The sequence below is a fragment of the Mastomys coucha genome, unplaced genomic scaffold (genome assembly GCF_008632895.1).
Source record: "Mastomys coucha isolate ucsf_1 unplaced genomic scaffold, UCSF_Mcou_1 pScaffold21, whole genome shotgun sequence".
NCBI lineage: Eukaryota > Metazoa > Chordata > Mammalia > Rodentia > Muridae > Mastomys > Mastomys coucha.
Genome location: NW_022196904.1, coordinates 109,437,502 through 109,458,743, shown reverse-complemented (window position 1 = coordinate 109,458,743; position 21,242 = coordinate 109,437,502). Strand labels below are relative to the sequence as shown.

Here is a 21,242-nt window from a genome sequence, read left to right as displayed (position 1 = left end):
GCCTCTGCCTCCCAAGTGCTGGGATTATAGGCGTGTGCCATCACCACCTGGCTGAGTAAGGGGAATACTCATCCATTGCTGGTGGAAGTATAAACATGTACAGCCATGGTGGAAATCAGATGGCAGCTCCTCAGAAAGCTGGGAAATGATCTACCTCCAGCTCCACTGCTCTCTTAGGCATATACCCAAAGGATCTTCATCCAACCACTAGGGAATTTGCTCAACCACATTTATTGCTCCTCTGTTCAGAATAACCAGAAATTGGAAACAACATAGATGTTCCTCAATACACAAGTGGATAAAGGAAATGTGCTATCTTTACAAAACATGGAGTATTACTCCTAGCAACAACAACAACAGCAGCAACAAAAGAAAGATAGGGAGGAAGAAAGGAAGAAAGAAAGAAAGAAAGAAAGAAAGAAAGAAAAAGAAAGAAATTCACAGGTAAATGGACAGAACTAGAAAACACTACCCTGAGTAAAGAAACTTATATCCAGAAATGCAAAAATGGTATGTATTTGCATAGATGTAGATATTGTTGGCTAAAAAGTCATTAATACACAAGCTAAAATCCATATAACAGAGGCTAGGTATAGAGTAATGGAATAGGAATATAGAATGAGAGACTTTTGAACACTAAGCCTTAAATGAGATGTCTCCATCAAATCACTCACCACAGGGCTCAGGAAACCCTGTAGAAGAGAAGGTAGAAAGAGTGTAAGTGCCAGAGGGTATGGAAGACACCAAGAAAACAAGGACCTCTAACTCAACATGATTGACACATATAAACACACAGACTGAGGCAGCATGCACAGGGCCTTGTACGGGTTTGTACCAGATGGGGTCCTGGAGCTGAAAGGAGAAGTGGGCACAAGCCTTCAGCCCTAACTCATAAGCAATCTTCAACTGAAAAACACTTGCAAACGAAAATTTAGTTTCCTACAAAAGAGTCTATGGGGGAAACACACTACTCTTAAGGGTGGGGGGCATGCCCAGCGGTAGATGGTCAACACAAAGCAAACCCAATGGCATCTTTGGAGGTTCCTTTTCTCATAATGTCATGTCAGAGCTTTCCCTTTTTATCTTACCATTTTAAAAATTTCATTTATATATACTTTTTCTTCTATCTTTGTACATTACATTTCCTTTGCATATATATTATGGCTTCCTGTTTAGTTTTTTTATGGGCTTCCTGAGGGTGCAAATGATTGGGTCTCTGTTTCTTCTCCTGGGCTCTTTTCCTTCTGTTTGTTTTATCCTACTCCATTATATTAGTTTAGGTTTTATCTCATCATATTTTATCTTATTATCATCTCTTAGAAGCCTGTTTGCTTTCTAATGAGACACAGAAAGGCTGTGGATCCAGATGGGAGGAGTAGAGGCAGGGGAAGCCATAGTTAGGATTCAGTATGTGAGAAAAAAAAAGCCAATTAAAACATAAACAGTTAAAACATAAACAATTAAAAACATAAAAACATACTCAACTGAGTACATTGGAAAGCTCAGAAAAGCAGTAAAGAATTTACTAGTCCAGAAACTAGCAAAAAGAAATACAATTCTTTTTTTGTTTGTTTGTTTTTGAGTTCTTAATTCTAGACATTCACCTCCTGTCAGATGAGTATCTGACAAACACCCCCCAACTCTGTATTTTCACTTCATGCCATGGCTTCTGCTGTGCAGACTTACTTTTAGTGAAGAACGTGCTAACCATAAAGGCAAAGCATATGGATGCGATGGCATAACATGTAAGAAAGACAAAGATGAAACTACAGTCACTGTAGCGCAAGATTGGCTCCTCTACAATCTACAATAAACAATCATAATGTCAGATAAGTACACTATAACTAGTGTCAAGTCACATAAACACAAGGTAAGAGACAAAGGCATGGTTCCTACTGAAACAGCACTACACTCAGCTGATGAGACTTAAAGACAGCAAGTTAAAGTCTTGCTGAGAGACTCGGCAGCAAAACAAAAACCCAAACCAGTTGATTCTCCTGTAAACCTGAGAACAGTACGTCCACAGCATATCTCTCTTTCATTAGACTGTGTAGCAGACTAAACTCATTGAAACTCATCTACCTGTTAGATATTTGTCATATGTATTTATAGAACACCTGAAATACAGCTTGGATGACTATGGAGTTCTATTTTACTTTTAAGATGACAGTTTAAATTTAAATAAAAGTGATAGTATTGTCAAAAATAGTGCATATTTCCACAAAAAACCCTTAATGTCAGAATTGGGATGTACAGTAACACAAAAACACTAGATTTTTAAAAACAATAAAACCAAAACATTGTTTTAAAAATTGTTATATGGTAAAAAAATATTTTTAAAGACTTGAGTTAAAAATGTCACTAAAAGGATTTTGTCTGTTTCTCCTAATTTTTTTTTTAAATTTCTGTAGCTAGTAAAAATTGAATATTATATATTCAATTAATTATGTATATCTATTAGGCAGCATGAAACTGATACTTGCCTGGACAAAGAGTAATATACATATCAAAAGGATAATGAAGACATATAAAGGGAAGAACGTGAAGAAATAACCAATCCAGATGATCCAATTTTGAAGCCCCATTATGAGCTGGTATTCCTGCAGGACAACACAAGTCAAGCATTTTATATGGCAGGTGATTCATGATGCTTTCACACACCACTTTGGAATTTTTACTACAAAGTCTATAAAAATGGTTAATGTTATCTTCACTTTAAGAATGAGAAATATCAAGGCTTAGAAATCTATCAAGATTATGCAGTAAGCAAGGTCTTTACTTCTCTTAAAATATATATGTTTTTCTGAGTTCAGAGATCTTTTTCAATACTACATCTGGGATTTACGAAATGAAAAACATTTTGAATTATTATTTTGAAATTTATTTCGTGAGTTTTCCCACACATCTTTAGTGTTATTTATGCACTTTACCCCTTATCCTTTTGTAAATGTACATATGGAAGAGTGTGTGTATATTTGTGTGTGTGTGTGTGTGTGCAATATTTATCTTTGTATTCTCTGAGTTTCGTACATCTGAGTTTTAATATATATTATTAATTTTGGAAACTTTTCCAAGTGTATTTAATTCCTTTTGCTTTGCTTTCTCAATATTCAGAATCCAATTGTATGTGTTATATCATTTGATACTGTTCTATCCTTTTGGATGCTTTCATCTGGAACTGCACACTTCCCTCTCTGTTTCAGTTTGTATAATTCTGTCTTGTGTTCATTTTTTTTTTTAGTTCTTTCCTCATTTTACTTTTCTACTGATAAACTTGTTAGAGGCGTTCCTAAGTACTGTTGAGATATATTATTTTGAAAACTTCATTTATGAGGATACATAAAGCTGTTTTCATGTAAGTATAAAGTGTGCTTTGACCACTTCTGTATCTTTACCATTGTGCAACAAAAGCACATTCTATGTATACTTCTATGTGAGCTCTATGAGTCCAGTGAATCTGAAAACTTAAGATTGCTATGAAGAGTTCTAGGGCTGGAGCGATGGCTCAGCAGGTAGGTCGGCTTGCCATGCCTGACAAGCATAACAACCTGAATTTGACTCCTAATACTTACATGGTAGAGGGGACTGACTCTTGTAAGTTGTTGCAGACTTCTACATATGCCATGGCACATGTGGGTGGTATATACACTAAATAAAAATGTGAAAAATACCCACAACCCCCAAGAATTTTGGATAATTCACTATTTACAGAGCTTAGAATATTAACCACAATTAAACTACCTGTCTGATATTTCCAGCATCTATGTATCTTTAATTTTCTTGAGAATTTTATATTATGAATATTGTATTTACATAATTTTTTTCCTTCTTTCCTTTCTAGCTCCTCCTGTGTCCAAGTCTATTTTCTCTGAAATTCATGACTACTTCTTTATTTTTGCCATATGAACACACAGAAACACACACACACACAAACACAAACACACACCCTACTGAGTCCATTCAGTTGTTGCTCAGATGTACAGGTATTTAGGGCAGAGCACATGGGACTGGATAACCTACCAGGAGGCTTCTCCCTGGGTAGAAACCTGCTTCTCTCTACCATAGCAGCCATCTGATTGAATGAGACTCCTCTTCTAGGTGTGGGACTTTATGAAACTTGCCTGTGTTCAACATGTTTCTTACCTAAGTCTAGTACTGATGATCAATTTGCTTCTTTGGACTGTTTTCCTGTTTGTAGCGTCTTCATTTTTTTTTTAGCAACTTTTTGTTGTTGATGAGAACTTGAACATTGTGAAAGTAAATGGACTCTGATGTTAATGGACCACTAGGTGTTGGGACTTATGTTAATTTATGTCTGAACTGGGTTGTACTTGAAATTCATGGCTGCTCTAGGGATAAAAGACTTGAAGATCACCTAGTAATCTTTTGTCTTCCTCCTACAAAATTAGAGTTTGCTTCTATGTTGCTTTCCTGTTCGTCCCTGAAGCCTTTCTCGCTTGGGAAGTGGTGAGTACCATCAGCACCCATCCTTCTACACTCAGGTCTCTTGATGCTCTGCTGAAATGGAACCAATATCTAGCAATGCTGAATACATACACGGTGGTAACCTACTTCCCAAAGGATGTCCACAGGCTCCGTGTGTGTGTGTGTGTGTGTGTGTGTGTGTGTGTGTGTGCATACACGTACATAGGTACACTACATATACATACATACATATGCACAGATTTTTTTAAACAGAAAGCGATACTACCTTTAATCTTTTTTCCTTTTCAAACACAATAGATCGCATGATGGACAGGACAATGGAAGAGAACATGAGTATGAACATTAGCGGGATGAAAGGACTGGAAATCCAAAGTAGTTTATCCTGAGAATGACTTGGGTATGGGAACCTCTGTATCAGAATGTCAGTTTCATCAAACAGCTTTTTCCCAGCACTGCTTTCATGATATAGCATGATGCTCTTGTCCAAAGCATGCTGCACTGCCAGGAATCCTTCCTTGATATACCCTGTGTAAGAAAACTCACTGGTCAAGGGAAACAGACTAAGGAGCAACTCAGACATATGAAGAAAGAAATGTAAGGAATTCTTAGCATGCAATAAATGGAACCTACCACATATTTGACATAAAAAGACATTTCTTTGGCTAAATATGATTTTTATCTTTCCCAAATTAAAATATTAATATTAATAAAACTGGCAAGCTTACTAAATTTTCCACTTATAAAATTTCTAATTAGAAGAACAATAACAATATAATTAAATATTGAGAAGATCATGGCTTCAAAAAGGAATGAAATCCCAGAACCAGAAACAACAAAAAGGCAAAAAAATATTAACAAAAATATTTCTGTTCAATAAAGTACAGCATAGGTGAAATCAGAAACTGGGGGAAAGGGTGGTAGAAAAAAGTACTTACTAATAAGTATAACAACTATAGAGTTCAGATGCTTATGACCCAAGATAAAGCCAGGCAGGCATGGTAGCTTTCCCATAATCCTAGCATGCAGGAGGTGGGCATGGGTATCCCTGTTTGAAATGGCAAGCTTTCATCAAGACAGCCTAGTCCAATATACAAGGAGGAGCAAAATAAAGGATGAGACCCAAACTCAACCTCAGGCCTCCTCAAGAATACAAGGGTACCCACAGATGTGTGAATATGGATGTATACATGCAGTTACACTATAGACATGCATATGCAAGAATAAGAAATTAGAAGTTGCAAACAACTATCCATGACTGGAGAGATTATAGACCCTAGAGGAGAACCCATTACTGCTATATTCTTAAACCAATATAACTTCTAATGGTATTCTAAATATCCTTATATAAAAAATACAGCTCTCACTCCTCATCCAAGAAGCTCACTTTGTAGCAGATGAAAACGATTACAGAGACCACAACAGACCAAAATGCAGAGAGTTCCCAAAGAACATAATGGGAAAAGGATGGAAAGATGGATAAAGCCAGAGGACTAGGATACCTGGTGTGATATAGTGACTTCTAGACATGACAGGAAACATACAACAATGCAACTACACAAATATGAAGAACTGCAAGCTCTTATCCTTCAAATATGAAGGGTAAGAACTGCAGTGAATCCATAAACTGGATATTGTGCACATTTAAAAAAACATTGATTTTTTCCAATTAATGAACATGAAAGGTGTGGGTTCTCTCCCCCTTAGCCCGGAGAGTTCCGAAAGTGAAACTCTCTCACAGCCCCAGGACTGCGGATGCCACCTGCGGATGCCTGACTGCCATAGATCAAAGACTGCTTACAGCTATCTCACCTTGTCGGACTTGACTTTGAAGTTCCTTCCTCCGGTCTCTGTTTATGTTAGATTTATGGTTTCGGTTTTGCCTTCATAGTTTCGATTCTGCCTCTTGTTATATAAACCCAGTTTTCCCCTAGTAAAGACACACCTTGATAAAGCTACTTGGTGTCTTCCTTTGTCTCTCTCTCACCCGCTTATTTTCACAGGTACTCAATAATTCTCCAGTCCGAGAACACCTACAGAGTGTGGGCCTGCTGGCCGGTCCCCCACAGAAAGGCATACCCAATTTTTCTATTTTTTAAGTATTTTATAATTTTTATTACAGATGTCTTTCATGTCTTAGTTAAATTTATTTTTAGGCATTTTTTGGTAATGACTATGAATGGAATGATTTTCATGATTTGTTTGTCAGCAATTTCATTATTGATGTATAAAATGCTAATTTCTGTTTAATTTGAATCTTGCAAAAATCAGTTCATAGTGTTGGTAGAGTTTTATTGGTCTCTCAATAAAACCACATCATCTACAATCTGGGATAGTTTTGACTTCTGCTCTTGGTATTTTCATATCTTTATTTAATTACCTTGACTATCTGGGACTGAACAAGTGGAGTAAAACTAGGATATATATATAGGTACCTATATATATCCCTTATGATATTTAAGTATGATTAGTGTATATATAATTTGTTCAGGGCTTTATCAAAAAATGCCTTCTCTACATCTAATGAAATAATTATATTTTACCTTTCTTTGTTTATATGGTATACTACATTGAAACAGTTATACATATGAATCATCCTTGCATCTTTGGATTAATCAAATTTGATTGTGATAACAATCTTTGATAGGATATTGGATTTAATTTGGTAGTATTTTTAATAGGTGTGTGATATGTGCATGTACAACTGTGTGTGGCTGTGTGTGCCCATGTGCATGTATGCAGAGGGCAGCAGAACATGTTAGGGATCTACTTCTAGTGTTCTCCACCTTGGAGTTTGGAGACAGAGTCTCTCAAAGAATTTCAACACTGCCATTTCCACTTCCACTAAGCCCTCTGGCCAGTGAGTTTCCAGGATCCATCTGTCTCTGTTCCTTACTAATGAAGATTTATGTATACACAAGCAGCATTTCCTTTTTAAAACATGGGTGCTGGGGATTTGAACTCAGGCCTTCATACTTTCATAGCAGGCAGTCTTACCCACTGAGCCATTTTTCCACCTTGCTTTGCTAAGTAGTATTTTGCTAAGAATATTTGCATCAGGAACATTTGGCTATAGTTTGTGTGTGAGTTGGTGAGTGTATGTGTCTATCCTTGACTATTTTGGTAAAAGGGTATCTTAGGGTTTCATTGCTGTAAAGTGACTTGATAGGTAAGTTTACAACTCAAATGATATCCCACTTCCCAGTAACCTCTCCACAAACCTCCCATCCCACATCTGCCTTCGCCTCCCTCCCCTTTGCCTCTATGAGGGTGCTCTTCCACCCACCAACCATCTCTCACCCCACCACTCCAGCATCTCCCTACTCTTGGGCATCAAACCTCCACAGGACTAAGGGCCTCCCCTCGCACTGATGTCATGACGACAAGGACATCCTCTGCTTCATATGTATCTGGAGCCATGGATCCCTCTAGGTACACTCCTTCGTTGGTGGTCTAGTTCCTGGGAGCACTGGGTGGTCTGACCAGCCAATGTTGTTCTTCCTATGGGGTTGAAATCCTTTCTGCTCCTCCAGTCCTTCCTAGTCTTCCTCGTAAGTTCTATCTGGTCTGTGGGTTGTATTGTGGGCACTGTGAGCTTTTAGGCTAATATCCACTAATCAGTGAGTACATACCATGTGTGTTCTTTTGTGTCTGGGTTACCTCACTCAGGATGATATTTTCTAGTTCCATCCATTTGCCTGCAAATTTCATGAAGTCATTGTTTTTAATAGCTAAGTAGTAATCCATTGTGTAAATGTACCACATTTTTTATATCCATTCCTCTGTTGAGGGACATCTGAGTTGTTTCTAGCTTCTGGCTATTATAAATAAGGCTTCTATGAACATAGTGGAGCATGTTTCCTTGTTATATGTTGGAGCATCTTTTGGGTATATGTCCAGAGTATCTTGGACCTCAGGTAAAACTATTTCCAATTTTCTGAAGAACCACCAGATTGATTTCCAAAGTGGTTTTACCAGCTTTCAGTCCCACTACATCCTTGCCAGCATCTGCTGTCATCAGTGTTTTTGATCTTAGCCATTCTGACTGGTATAAGGTAGAATCTGAGGGTCATTTTGATTTGCATTTCCCTGATGACTAAAGATGGTGAACGTTTCTTTAAGTGCTTCTCAGCCATTCGAGATTCTTCAGTTGAGAATCCTGTTTAGCTCTGTACTCCATTTTTTAAACAGGGCTATTTGGTTCCATGGAGTCTAACTTCTTGAGTTCTTTATATATTTTGGATATTAGCCCTCTATCAGATGTAGGGTTGGTAAAGATCTTTTCCCAACCTGTGGGTTTCCGTTTTGTCCTATTGACAGTGTCCTTTGCAAAAGGCAACTTTTTAAAAGAACAACCTTTAGTTGGGGATAGATGCATGGCAGCATCCAGGCAGCTGAAAAAGGAACTGAGAGATTTCTACACCTTAATTCGAAGGCAACCACAAAGAGACTGTCTCTTTGACAGGCTGCTAGGAGGAGGGTCTCTTCCACACTGGGTGTAGCTTAAGCATATCCTTCATATCTTCAAAACCATATGGGTGGTTTTTATATATTACCAAGTCCAGCATGAGGTACAACACTGGCCATCTCTGGAACACAGCTTCTCTGTGTTTTCAGAAAACACTTCCCACAAGATTTCACCTCAATGATGCTGCTCTCTTTTTAATCACCATTAATTTCTTAGCTCCAGTTAACCAACATCAGTAACCCCTTTCATTCTTGACTCTAGCAAGGAGCCACATAACAGAAACTGCCAAGTTCTGCTGCTTGCTAGGGTTGGAACTTGACTCCACTGTTGTATTACATCCTTTACTGCCTAAGCTTGGCTGTACTGGAATTTGCTTTGTAAACTGACCTTGAACTCAGAGATCTGCATGCCTCTGTTTTTTGAGTGCTGGAATTAAAGGTTTGTACCACTATGCCTGAATGTAAGCTTTTCTTTACTTGGAACTTCCTCTGTAACAGGCTAGTTTTGAACTCAGAGACCTGCTGCCATCTGTCTCCTGGGATTAAAGGAATATACCATCATGCCTGGCCCTAAGCTTTTAATGGCTACTATGCCTCAAGAGCTGGACCAAAAGCTAGGTAATAATAACTCCTAACACAACTCCCTTGTTCAACTGCAAACATAAACAATAAACTTAGCTGGTGGAACCTTGCCCTGAGGTCCCCATTCCCTTAATTTCATTTCATATCCTTGAACAAAGGCTTTAGCTCCAGTGCACTTCCTGGTGCCCTTTTATTACTTGAACCATGCATTTTGTATTTTTCCTTTCTAAACTTGCTATACTTGATGAAAATGCTCTTCATAAGTGTAAACCAGATGATAAAGTCTATGCTGGGCTCTTCTGAGACTTCTTTTGTCAATGCAATTACTCTGAATCTCTTCATCTTAGCCTCAGGCAGGCTCTTCAGACAAGGGCAAATGCAACCATATTCCTCACCAAAATACCACAAAAACATTCTCTAGGCCACATACCAAAATTCTTCTCCCCTGAAACCCTTTGAACCAGGCTCCAATGGTTCAAATCACTCTCTTCCATGCTTTTTCTAGGATGGCCCATTAAGCCCCCTTAAAACATTCCACTGCTTTCCAAAGTCCCCAAATCCACATTCCTCCAAACAAAAGCACGGTCAGGGTCAGTCCTATCACAGCAGTACCTCAGCTCCTGACACCAACTTCTGTCTTAGTTAGGGTTACACTGCTGTGCACAGACACCATCACCAAGGCAGATTTTAAAAAGGACAACATTTCATTGGGGCTGGCTTAGAGTTACAGAAGTTTAGTCCATTATCATCATGGTGGGAAGCATGGCAGTGTCCAGGCAGATATGGGGCTGAAGAAGGTGCTGAAATTTTAATCCAAAAACAGTCAGGAAGTGACTGTGTCTTCCACAGGTCACTAGAAGGAGGGTCTCTTCTACCCTGGGTGGAGCTTGAGCAGGGGGAGCCCTCAAAGCCCACCTACACAGTGACACACTTCCGTGCTCCTTCTAGAATGGTCCTTTAAGCCTTAATGCATTGCACTGCTTTCCAAAAGTCCCCAAATCCACATTCCTCCAAATAAAAGCATGGTCAGGTGACAAGTGCAAACCTTCTCACAGTAGCATTTCCCATGGGCCAAGCATATTCAAACTACACACAAGGTAATGCTGACCTTATACCATAAATTTGGAAGGGGTGCCTCCATTTTAATTCCTTAGACTACTTTTAAAAGAACTGACATTTTTTCTTCCACTGAATTAGAACTTGTACTTTAATAAGATCCTAGGTAATTTGTACAAAATTTTGGAAAACATACTGAAAATCACCCAGAATAACCAAAGAAATATCAAAAGTTAAAACATAATTCCTAAAATAAGGATGTTGAAAAAGTCACAAGAAATCATATTATTAAGTATTTACTCTCTGGAATACAGCTTTTCTGTGCTCTCAGAAAATAATTCCCAGAAGATTTTATCTTAATGATGAAGTTAATCACCACTAATTTCTTAGCTCCAGCCAACCAGTATCAATTGTCCCAGTAGTCCCTTCTATTTTTGACTCTAAAGCTGCTGAGTTTTGCTGCTTGCTGGGGCTGGAACATGGCTGTCCTTATTCTATTATATTATCACCAGCTTTCTGTTTTCCCACTCCTTCCACCTTCCCAAGCTTGGCTGTGTAGAAACTTGCTCTGTAGATTGACCTTGAGCTCAGAGATTTGCATGCCTGTCTCCTGGGACTAAAGGTGTGGACCACCACACTTGGATTTAAGCTTTTCTCCACCTAGAACTTGTTTGGTCCCAGGATGGCCTTGAATTTAGAGATTTGCTTGTCTTTATCTCCTGGGATTAAAGAAGCATACCACCATGCCTGGATCTTGCCTCAAAGTCCCATTCCCTTACTCTGTTATCTCCTAGAACATAGGATTCAGCTCTATTCTACTGCCTGGAGTCCCTTTAATACTAAATGATTTATCATTTATATTTTTCCTTTCTCAGCTTGCTATGCTTTTTCAAAATGCTCTTCATGAGACTTGATCTGAGAACAAAGTCTCTGCTAACTTTTTTTGAGACTTCTTTTGTCAATGCAATTAATCCGGATTTCTTCACCTTAGCCTTAGGCAGACTCTTCAGACAAGGGCAAAAAGTAGCCACATTCTTCATGAAAATACCACAAAAACTGTCTCTAGGTTACATATTGAAATTCTCCACTGAAACCTCTTGGTCCAGGTCCACATAATTCAAATCACTCTCAAAGAATTTCATATCCCTACTAGGATAGCCCATTAAGCTCCATTTAAAGCATTCTACAACTTTTCAAATCCAAAGTCCCAAAATACACATTCTTCCAAACAAACCCATGGTCAGGCAATCACAGCAATACCCCACTCCTATTACCAACTTCTGTCTTAGAGTTTTACTGCTATGAATAGACACCATGACCAAGGCAACTCTTATAAGGATGACATTTAATTGCAGCTGGCTTACAGGTTCAGAGGTTCAGTTTATTAACATCAAGGCAGGAGCATGGCAGTATCCAGGCAGACATGGTGCAGGAGGAGCTGAGAGTCATATATTTTCATCTGAAGGCTGCGAGCAGGATACTGGCTTCCCAGGCAGCTAGTATGAGGGTCCACAACCACAGTAACACATCTACTCCAAAAAGGCTACACTCCCTGGGCCTAGAAGATGCTAGCAGGATACTGGCTTCCCAGGCAGCTAGGATGAGGGTCCACAACCACAGTAACACACCTACTCTAAGGCTACACTACCCAGAAGATGCTCCAACATGTAATAAGGACACATGTTCCACTATGTTCATAGCAGCCTTATTTATAATAGTCAGAAACTGGAAACAACCCAGATGTCCTTCAACAGAGGAATGGATACAGAAAATGTGGTATATCTATACAATGGAATACTACTCAGCTATTAAAAACAATGAATTTATGAAATTCTTAGGGAAATGGATAGATCTGGAGAATATCATCATGAGTGAGGTAACCCAATCACAAAAGAACACACATGGTATGCATTCTCTGATAAGTATAATATTCTAATTCCTAATATTCTGGGATATTAGCCCAGAAGATTGGAATACACAAAGTACAAACCACAAACCACAAGAAACTCAAGAGGAAGGAAGACCAAATGTGCATACTTCGTTCCTTCTTAAAAGGGGGAACAAAATACTCATGGAAGGAGTTGTAGAGACTAACTGTGGAGCAGAGACTAAAGGAAGGGCAATTCAGAGACTGCTCCACCTGGGAATCCTTCCCATATTCAATCATCAAAACTAGACACTATTGTGGATGCTAGCAAGTGTTGGCTGACAGGAGCCCTATATAGCTGTCTCCTGAGAGGCTCTGACAATATCCGACTAATACAGAAGTAGAGTCTCATAGCCATCCACTGGACTGAGTACAGGGTCCCCAATGAAGGAGCTAGAGAAAGGACCCATTGAGAAGACCAAATCTAAGGATAATAGGTATAGAAGAGAGTGAAGACTCCCAATGTAATGGGCCAGTAAATAGCCTTTACAAAATTATAGAAGAAAACTTCCCTAACCTAAAGAAAGAGATACCCAGGAACATACAAGAAGCCTATAGAACTCCAAATAGACTGGACCAGAAAAGAAATTCCTCCTATCACATAATAATCAAAACACCAAATGCATTAAACAAAGAAAGAATTTTAAAAGCAGTAGGAGATAAAGGTCAAGTAACATATAAAGGCAGGCCTATCAGAATTACACCAGACTTCTCACCAGAGACTATGAAAGCTAGAACATCTTGGGTGGACGTCATACAAACCCTAAGAGAACACAAATGCCAGCATAGGCTACTATACCCAGTAAAACTTTCAATTACCATAGATGGAGAAAACAAGATAGTCCATAACAAAACAAAATTTACACAATATCTTTCCACAAATCCAGCCCTACAAAGGATAATAGATGGAAAACACCAACATAAGGAGCAAAACTATATTCTAGAAGAAGCAAGAAAGTAACCTTTCAACAAACCCACACAAACCTAATTCCACCTCTAACAACAAAAATAACAAGAAGCAACAATTACTTCTTCTTAATGTCTTAATATGAAAACTAATATTACCAACATATCCTAATAGATTGAAATCCAAAAACATGAAAAATTAGAAATTTGTTGGCTGTCATCCAGTGGTCTCTCTAATTTGGTAATTGGAGAAATAGGTCCAATATTGTACAATCTATATTCACTTTCTGCTTGTTTGTACATGACAGTGTCTTGCTGGGTTCCACATAATGGTCTTGAATTCAGGCTTCTCCTATCTCAGCCTCTCTATTAGTAGGATTGCTTATTTGATGTTTTTACACTATACTATGGTTTTCAGAACAGCTTACATATTTCAAAAGTTTATACAGCCAAAAGAAACATAAGACAATTAACTTGGGAGGTGGCTTGTAAGAGAACAACAAAGAGTAAGACTGAATGCTCTGCTTGATATTTGTAACTATTGTATCAAGTTTGAAGAAGATGACTTTATTATAAATTACTCTTTCTCTGAGATGAATGCTTTTCAAAATTATCACAGTCAATGAACCAGATTCTTATCCTCATCTAATGTCTTGCCACCCTCCAAGCAGAACCATTGTTCATTGAAACAGTTGGTGAATGACTTCATGGATAGACCATTTTAATACACACACCATTTCTTAAATGAATAATATGTAACCTGTTCTCTGTGGGCTGAGAATGATGACAATCACTCAAGTCAAACAGCTTAGACCATAGCAGGAAATCTGTATCCAAAAATCATGCCTACAATTCATTCCTTGGCGCAGCAGAACTGTCAACTCTTAGCTTAGCTATAATGGAGGTAAAATCCTTTGGTGATGTGAGGGTCACTGAAGTACAGCCTTATTACAATGAACTCCAATGTCTAAGAATTGTTCTTAGTTTGGGCTTGTACCACAGTTAGAGCCAAGATTTTAAGCTCTATTAAAAACAAAACAAAGAAACAAAAAGACTTTATCTATTTATTTTCATTAAAAAAACTTGCAGTGATGTATTATTATAAAATATACAGTTAACATATTTGGAATTATTTCAAATTTATATTGAGACAAATGTATTTTCAGTATTGCTGTAGACAAGCATCTACATAAGACTGTTTAAGTGATTGTTGTTTTATATCAAACAATTTTTATAATACTCAAAAAAAAAAAAAGAATGAAAATGCCCTACAGTCAGACTTATGTAGGCATTTTCTCTCAGTTGAGTTTCCCTCCTTTTGGATAACTACCTCTAGCTTGTGTCCAGTTTACATAAAAGTAGCTGGCATGGGGTCTATTTGAGTTTAGAACAATTAAATCACTTGTTTTGACCTCATGATAAAAACACATATCTATTCTCTTAAAAAAAAAAAAGAATAAAGACTGAAAAGATTGTTACAATATAAATTTTAATTACAATGAAGAATAAACATTTCTCATGTGTTAAATGAACACAAATATTTAAACATAAGTATATGTTTATACATGTACTGAAAGGATTAAAATAGGGGAACAAACTCCATTTTGTTTTTTCAGACTCCATTTTATGCTAACTTGCCCTTAGAGTGACTTGGCCCCAACCCTTGAGTTCTGAGAAAAACCATGAGATATTCTTGGCACTTGCAAAATAGACATAACAGCTGTGGCCAGCAGATAGTAACGGGGTGGGCTAAGGAAATATGAGTCACGATGCTCCTCTTTTCGATGTGTGCTCCCTCCTTGTGGTTTAACCAGATTCTGTGAACCAATCAGCTTAAAGGCCAACATTTTTTTTTTACCCTCTTATCTAATCATGTAACACGAAGGCTTAGAAATCCCCACTTGGAGTTTTTTTCTTTACAAATCCCATTCCTTAGACCTTAGGGTCGCTCTCCTATCCTGTTGCAAAAGGAAGGTTTGCAGCCCAGGCTTGAGCCTGAATAAAGACTCTCCTGTGCTTGCTTCAGAGTTGTGGTTCCTGGTGGTCTCTTTAGGGGTCTCACAATCTGGGAATAACAGTACTAGCTTGTGGCCATTTTGCTAAAATAAGCATGCTGAGGATCTGCTTACCAGGACTTCCTCCATCAAGAAAATTTGGATTCCTGGGTCGTATAGAAGGATGATTAGGAAAGAGAAGTTTTGTTTTCCAGCCTATCTTGTCTGGCCACCAGATGGTCCTCTGTGCACCAACAAAACGCAAGTGATATTTTACCTGAAAGTATTAATAAAAAGTCATATATGTTGAAACCCAAAAAGAAACTTAAAAGCAAATGTTAGAAATAAAGTTACATCCCAGTAGAAAAACATGTTACTTTAGAGATGAAACCAACCTGATAAATTCTGAATGCCTAGAATGCACAGTGAGCAAGGTAGAGAATGTATGTTCCCTAAATACATTTCAATTCTACTCAAAACACAGAAAAACACACAAGATAAGCATGAAAAAATTCTCAAGGACATAAAATAAATGTAAATTTATACTATAGAAGTATAAGCTACTCTTTTTCCTATATTGGCAAAATAAAAGGCTGAATAATGAATGTTTGCAGAGCTATAGACAAACAGGCACATGAATCCAATCCTTGCAGGATGAAAGAAAAATAGCACATCAATGGAGAATTGAGCAATAACTAATAGCTATCAGAAGCACATAAATCATCATAACCTATTCTGTGCTGCTGTAATCTGATCAATTTGTAAGAGCTATGGAGGTAGAGATGGCAACATCAAGGGACTGGCAGTTTGTTGGTTGTTTACAAAATGGTCCATGAAGGAAGCAAAGTTCTTTGATTCACAGTTAGGGGTGAAAGACAAAGAAGTAAAGGACCAAAAGGGGGCTGCACTCTTCTTTCATCAGGTAGGAGTCCTCATGACCTGATTACCTCCTAATACTGTTCCAATGGCTATTATATTTTAATGAGTTAATTTCACAACAATCTCTGAAAGCACAGCAGTCATTTACTGATCAACTAAGGAATACTTTTTAAAGAAACAGATCTGAATAATCTTGAGTTATAAATTAATTTTGAACATTAAGTTTGTTATAATGTTGTCTATGGTCCAAATGTAAAAGAATTAACTTAACTGCAATATATGAGATGGATAAAACCATGATACCTCCATACAACACAGTGGTATGCAACTGTTCAAGATCCCAAAAAAAAAAAAAAAAAAACAACAACAAAAAAAAAAAAAACCCCAGAAACCAAGCCCACTAACTGAAAGAAAAGGAGAATGCAGAGACACCGTTTGGCTGGCAATACTGGGAAACAGTGGCTTGAATTCATATTAGGGAATAAAAGCAGGAAATAAATGTTAACATATATAAGATATATGATGCATATGTTTGAGAGCAGTATCTCGTTTAATTTTATAAACATTCCCCAAATTTAATTAAAAATTTTATTATTGAATTATAGGACCTTTGAAATATCTTGGATGTTAGTAAATTATCACAAATGCTTTATAAATAATTTCTTTAAATATGCCTTCATGATTCATTTTCTTAACTGTAATTTTTGAAAATAAAAACTATTTAATCAAGGCTTGTTACATGGAACAGATTTAATAAAATGGAAAGCTTCCAATACATTAAAGCATAAATCAATAAGTCATCATAAGTATAACACTCGGTAGAAAAAACACAACCAATTTATAAAATCCCTGTAGCAATCATAGCCTCATTCCAAATGTAAAACTTCAAGGTAATTTAGCTTCACATGGAGTTTAAAGAAATAATTAACATATCTGGTATAAGCTTAGAACATGTGTGTGCATATGTATGTGTATATATGTATATATATATATATGCATGTATTTATAATGACATATCATATATAAATGCAGGAGGAAATATTGATATAATTTAGTAAATCAATTTGTAAGGTGTGTCTATAGATGTCTGCAGGTATGTCTGTCTGTTTTAGGTTGTATACAAAGTTTTCTTACATGTAGAACTTCCCATATCCATCAATTCAGTGAAGATGATGAACAGTTCCATTATTCCACCCCCCCAAGGGTTATCTGACCCAGGACATCAGAATTTTATTTCTCACTTTAAAACTGTTTGTTATTGAAAATTTTTATTTAAGTAGAATAGCAGCTGTTAATTTTGGAGGTCTTACATTTTTTTTAGCATAATTTCCAGGAAATGTATTTAAACACTTTATACATTTCTGTGACTATGCAATGCTTTTCTTATTGCTTAAAGAATTTTCCTTGGTATATACCCACCAAAGTTTAAGGACATGTCACTTTTTTTAATTACTAAATTTTATGAAGAAGGCGCAGGTGTACAGAGTATAGACAACTTGCCTCAGGCAAGGGACATGTTTTATATTAAGAAGGTACTGGGCACTGGACTCATCTATAAGCCATTTTTCCACACTCAGTAAGCCCGAGAAGAGAAACTGAAAAAGACCTGTCAAATCTCAGCTAATGGGTGTGGTGGCACACCTTTTATCCCAGCAAGCAGAGACAGGAAGATCTTTGAGTTCAAGGCCAACCTTGTATTCATAGAGAGGTCAAGGACAGAGACCCTTTCTTGAAAAACCCAAAGCAATAAATTTTCAGCCAGTCCATCAGCTTAGGAGGAATCTGGTCTTAATCATGGGTCCTAGTGAATAAGAAACAGTCCCCATCACTAACGATAACTCACCCAGACTTGTGCTCTCAGAGCTAGAGCATGAGGGCACGAGAACTAAGGCATGGAAGCTTGTAAAATCACTCTCTACAAGTAAGGATCTGTGAGTAAAATGTCTTCCATCCCACAATCTTAAGCTCTGTTCAGTTAAAGTTTCTGTTTATAAAGGTTAGAGGAATAACTACAACAGGGAAAATAGTCATATTCCCATGAGAACTGCATGATTGCCCATGGTAATATTGAGACACTGTTGTGCACCAGCAAATGATGGATGAGAGTGAACAATGAATCACAACTAATATGAAGAACTAAGGCTGCCATTAGACAGTGAATGACAGTTGAGTTCTGTGGGTATAAAATAATGCATTTCCCTAGGGCATCTCACAATAGGTGTTTTCCATACACAAGCGTACTTGTAACACAGATGGCCTAACAACTAAGCTCAAGGGAGGTATGGTTTCCTCTACTTGGAAAGCATGCTAGACACTCTATATTGTTGGCTAACAGACAGCAGCTAATTAATTTAGAATTAAATATTATAAAGAAAAGTTTCCTATATCAAAATCTCTGTTGAAAACATATAGAATTGTTTGTGCTCTTTAAAAACTGATTAACTCAGTCCAATGGATGGCTGTGAGCCTCTACTTCTGTATTAGTCAGGCACTGTCAGAGCCTCTCAGGAGACAGCTATATCAGGCTCCTGTGAGCCAGCACTTGTTGGCATCCACAATAGTGTCTGGATTTGATGACTGAATATGGGAAGGATTCCCAGGTGGAGAAGTCTCTGGATTGTCCTTCCTTCAGTCTCTGCTGCATAGTTAGTCTCTGCTACTCCTTTCATGGGTATTTTGTTCCCCCTTTTAAGAAGGAATGAAGTATCTACATTTTGATCTTCCTTATTGGACTGAGCACAGGGTCCCTAATGAAGGAGCTAGAGAAAGAACCCAAGGAGCTGAAGGGTTTGTAGCCCCTTAGGATGAGCAACAATATGAACTAACTAGTACCCTCAGAGCTCCCAGGGACTAAACCACCAACCAAAGAGTACACATGGTAGGACTCATGGCTCCAGCCGCATATATAGCAGAGGATGGCCAAGTCGGTCATCAATGGGAAGAGAGGGCCCTTGGCCCTATGAAGATTCTATGCCCCAGTGTAGGGGGATGCCAGGGCCAGTAAGCAGGAGAGGGTGGGGTGGTAAGCAGGGGGAGGGGGGAGGGAACAGGTGCTTGGTTTTATTTTTGTTTTCGATTTTGATTATTTTATTTTTTTCCCTTTTTTGGAGGGAAAACTGGGAAAGGAGATATCATATGACATGTAAGTAAAGAAAATACCTAATAAAAAATTTTTAAATGTACTCAGAATTTCAAGGCAGTGACATCAGATAAACCATACCCAAGATACCTTCTTGTAACTAGACCCTATGCAATGTTCACAGTTACCCATCAATAAAGCCCTGGATTTCTAAAAAAAACAAAAAACAAAAAACTGATTAACTACTAGAAAAATGCAGATTATTATGAAAGAACAGAATGGGTGGGGATATAACTGTAAGCTGATTGAAAATTCATGGAAGCATCCTCATGTTAAAAAGTTAATGTGGCCAAAATTCCAGAAGCAGAAATATATGGTATCTGCATAAAGCTTCCAGGGTAAATAGGAAAAATTGACATGTGGGGATGAGACACATCTGGATGGCCGTGAATCTTATGCCAAATACTGTGCATGAGCCTATGGAAGCCACTAGAATTTTAAAATTTGTTTTGTTTTTCAAAATATATTATTACTACTGTGTGTATGTATGTATGTGTGTATATATGTATATACATATATATACACATATATGATGAGAGAAGGAGAGAGGAGGGAGTGGGAAAAGGACAGGCAGAGAGAGGGAAAAGGAGAGTGAGTGCACAGGTACATACATGGCATGGCCTGCATGTGGAGATCACAGGATAACTTTCAGGAGTCAGTTGTCCCCTGCCATGTAGTCTAAGGATCAACCTCAGCTTGTCAGGCTTTAAAGACAAGCTCCTTTACCTATGGAACCATGTCACCTGCCCACACTATGGTCTTTTACTTAGGATAATGACATGATCTCATCTGAGGTTGGTCAGGTTGACCATGATATTCACATGGACAAACAAAGGATGTGGTCAGGAAAATAAACTAAAGAGAACTGGCATCTATTAGTTCATATTATAAATGACATCATCAACAAATGCTATAATATTAATTTAGAAAACCATCAAAACAAGGCTGTCAAGATGGCACAGGGGACAAAAGCACTTGCTATGCAATCCTGAAGAACCAATCTTGATTCCCAAGACCCACGGGGGAAGGGGAGAACTAATTTCCCAAAGTTGTCCCCTGATCACCACATATATATTGTAGTCATGGCTGAGTCGGTCATCCGACCTACATACACTTACACTTACATACACATCATATACAATAATAAATAAATAAATAAATAAATAAATAAATAAAATTTTAGAGAGATAATTATTAAAATAGACTAAGCACCAGGGAAAATCTATGGGAATTTTAGCATCAGGAATTTCATTCAAAGATTTGAGATTTGAGAAGAGTGTAGTTAGCAAGAATGAAACTTGACATGGCACTGAAGATACTTTAGGCCAATGTATGCTAATGCCTATGTACCCAAATCCACATCAATGGATATATAATATAGCTTTAAGCTAAGTTAAGAAAGCTCGCATAGTTGAATGGAGCCACAAAAGGAGGGATAGATAAAAGATAATACAAATTCGACTTCTGTCTTCCAATAAGTGCCTGTTTTAGAAACTGTAGGTGTGGCTCAATCTCTAGGTGCTACAGACTGATCACTTATTCCTACAACCAGCAGGGTAGGATGCCTATACAATTTTCTAGGGACTCCAAATTCAAAGCACTGCTCTTTCCTCGTCTTTCTGTAGACACCATCAGTATCTCTTCAGTTCTGACACCATATGGTTGAATTAAATACATTTAAGTCTGTAAGTCTTCTGGCGATTTATGAAAGGAATTATATTTTGTTTTTCATTTGAAGAAGGGATTTATGAGTTCACTTGTCTACCAATAAAAATGCCTCTGACTTTAAACACATCTTTACCACTGTGTATGAAATACAAGTGCTGGCTAAATTAAGGTTTCCTCAGTC

The 21,242-nt window shown here is 37.6% G+C and overlaps 1 protein-coding gene across 6 annotated transcripts in view; it reads right to left on the bottom strand.

Moving 5' to 3' along the window:
- Positions 1-21,242, bottom strand: part of LOC116102882 (ATP-binding cassette sub-family A member 3-like) — a 139,290-nt gene that overhangs the window by 98,570 nt on the left and 19,478 nt on the right. For 5 of the 6 annotated variants that reach the window (XM_031388115.1, XM_031388118.1, XM_031388117.1 and 2 more), the window contains 4 exons: positions 15,511-15,652; positions 4,712-4,971; positions 2,484-2,600; positions 1,687-1,804 (listed from right to left, as the gene is read on the bottom strand). In XM_031388115.1, coding sequence (XP_031243975.1) covers positions 1,687-1,804; positions 2,484-2,600; positions 4,712-4,971; positions 15,511-15,652 — 637 coding nt within the window. The remainder of the gene's footprint in view (positions 1-1,686; positions 1,805-2,483; positions 2,601-4,711; positions 4,972-15,510; positions 15,653-21,242) is intronic. The other variant, XM_031388120.1, reaches the window with a different exon arrangement.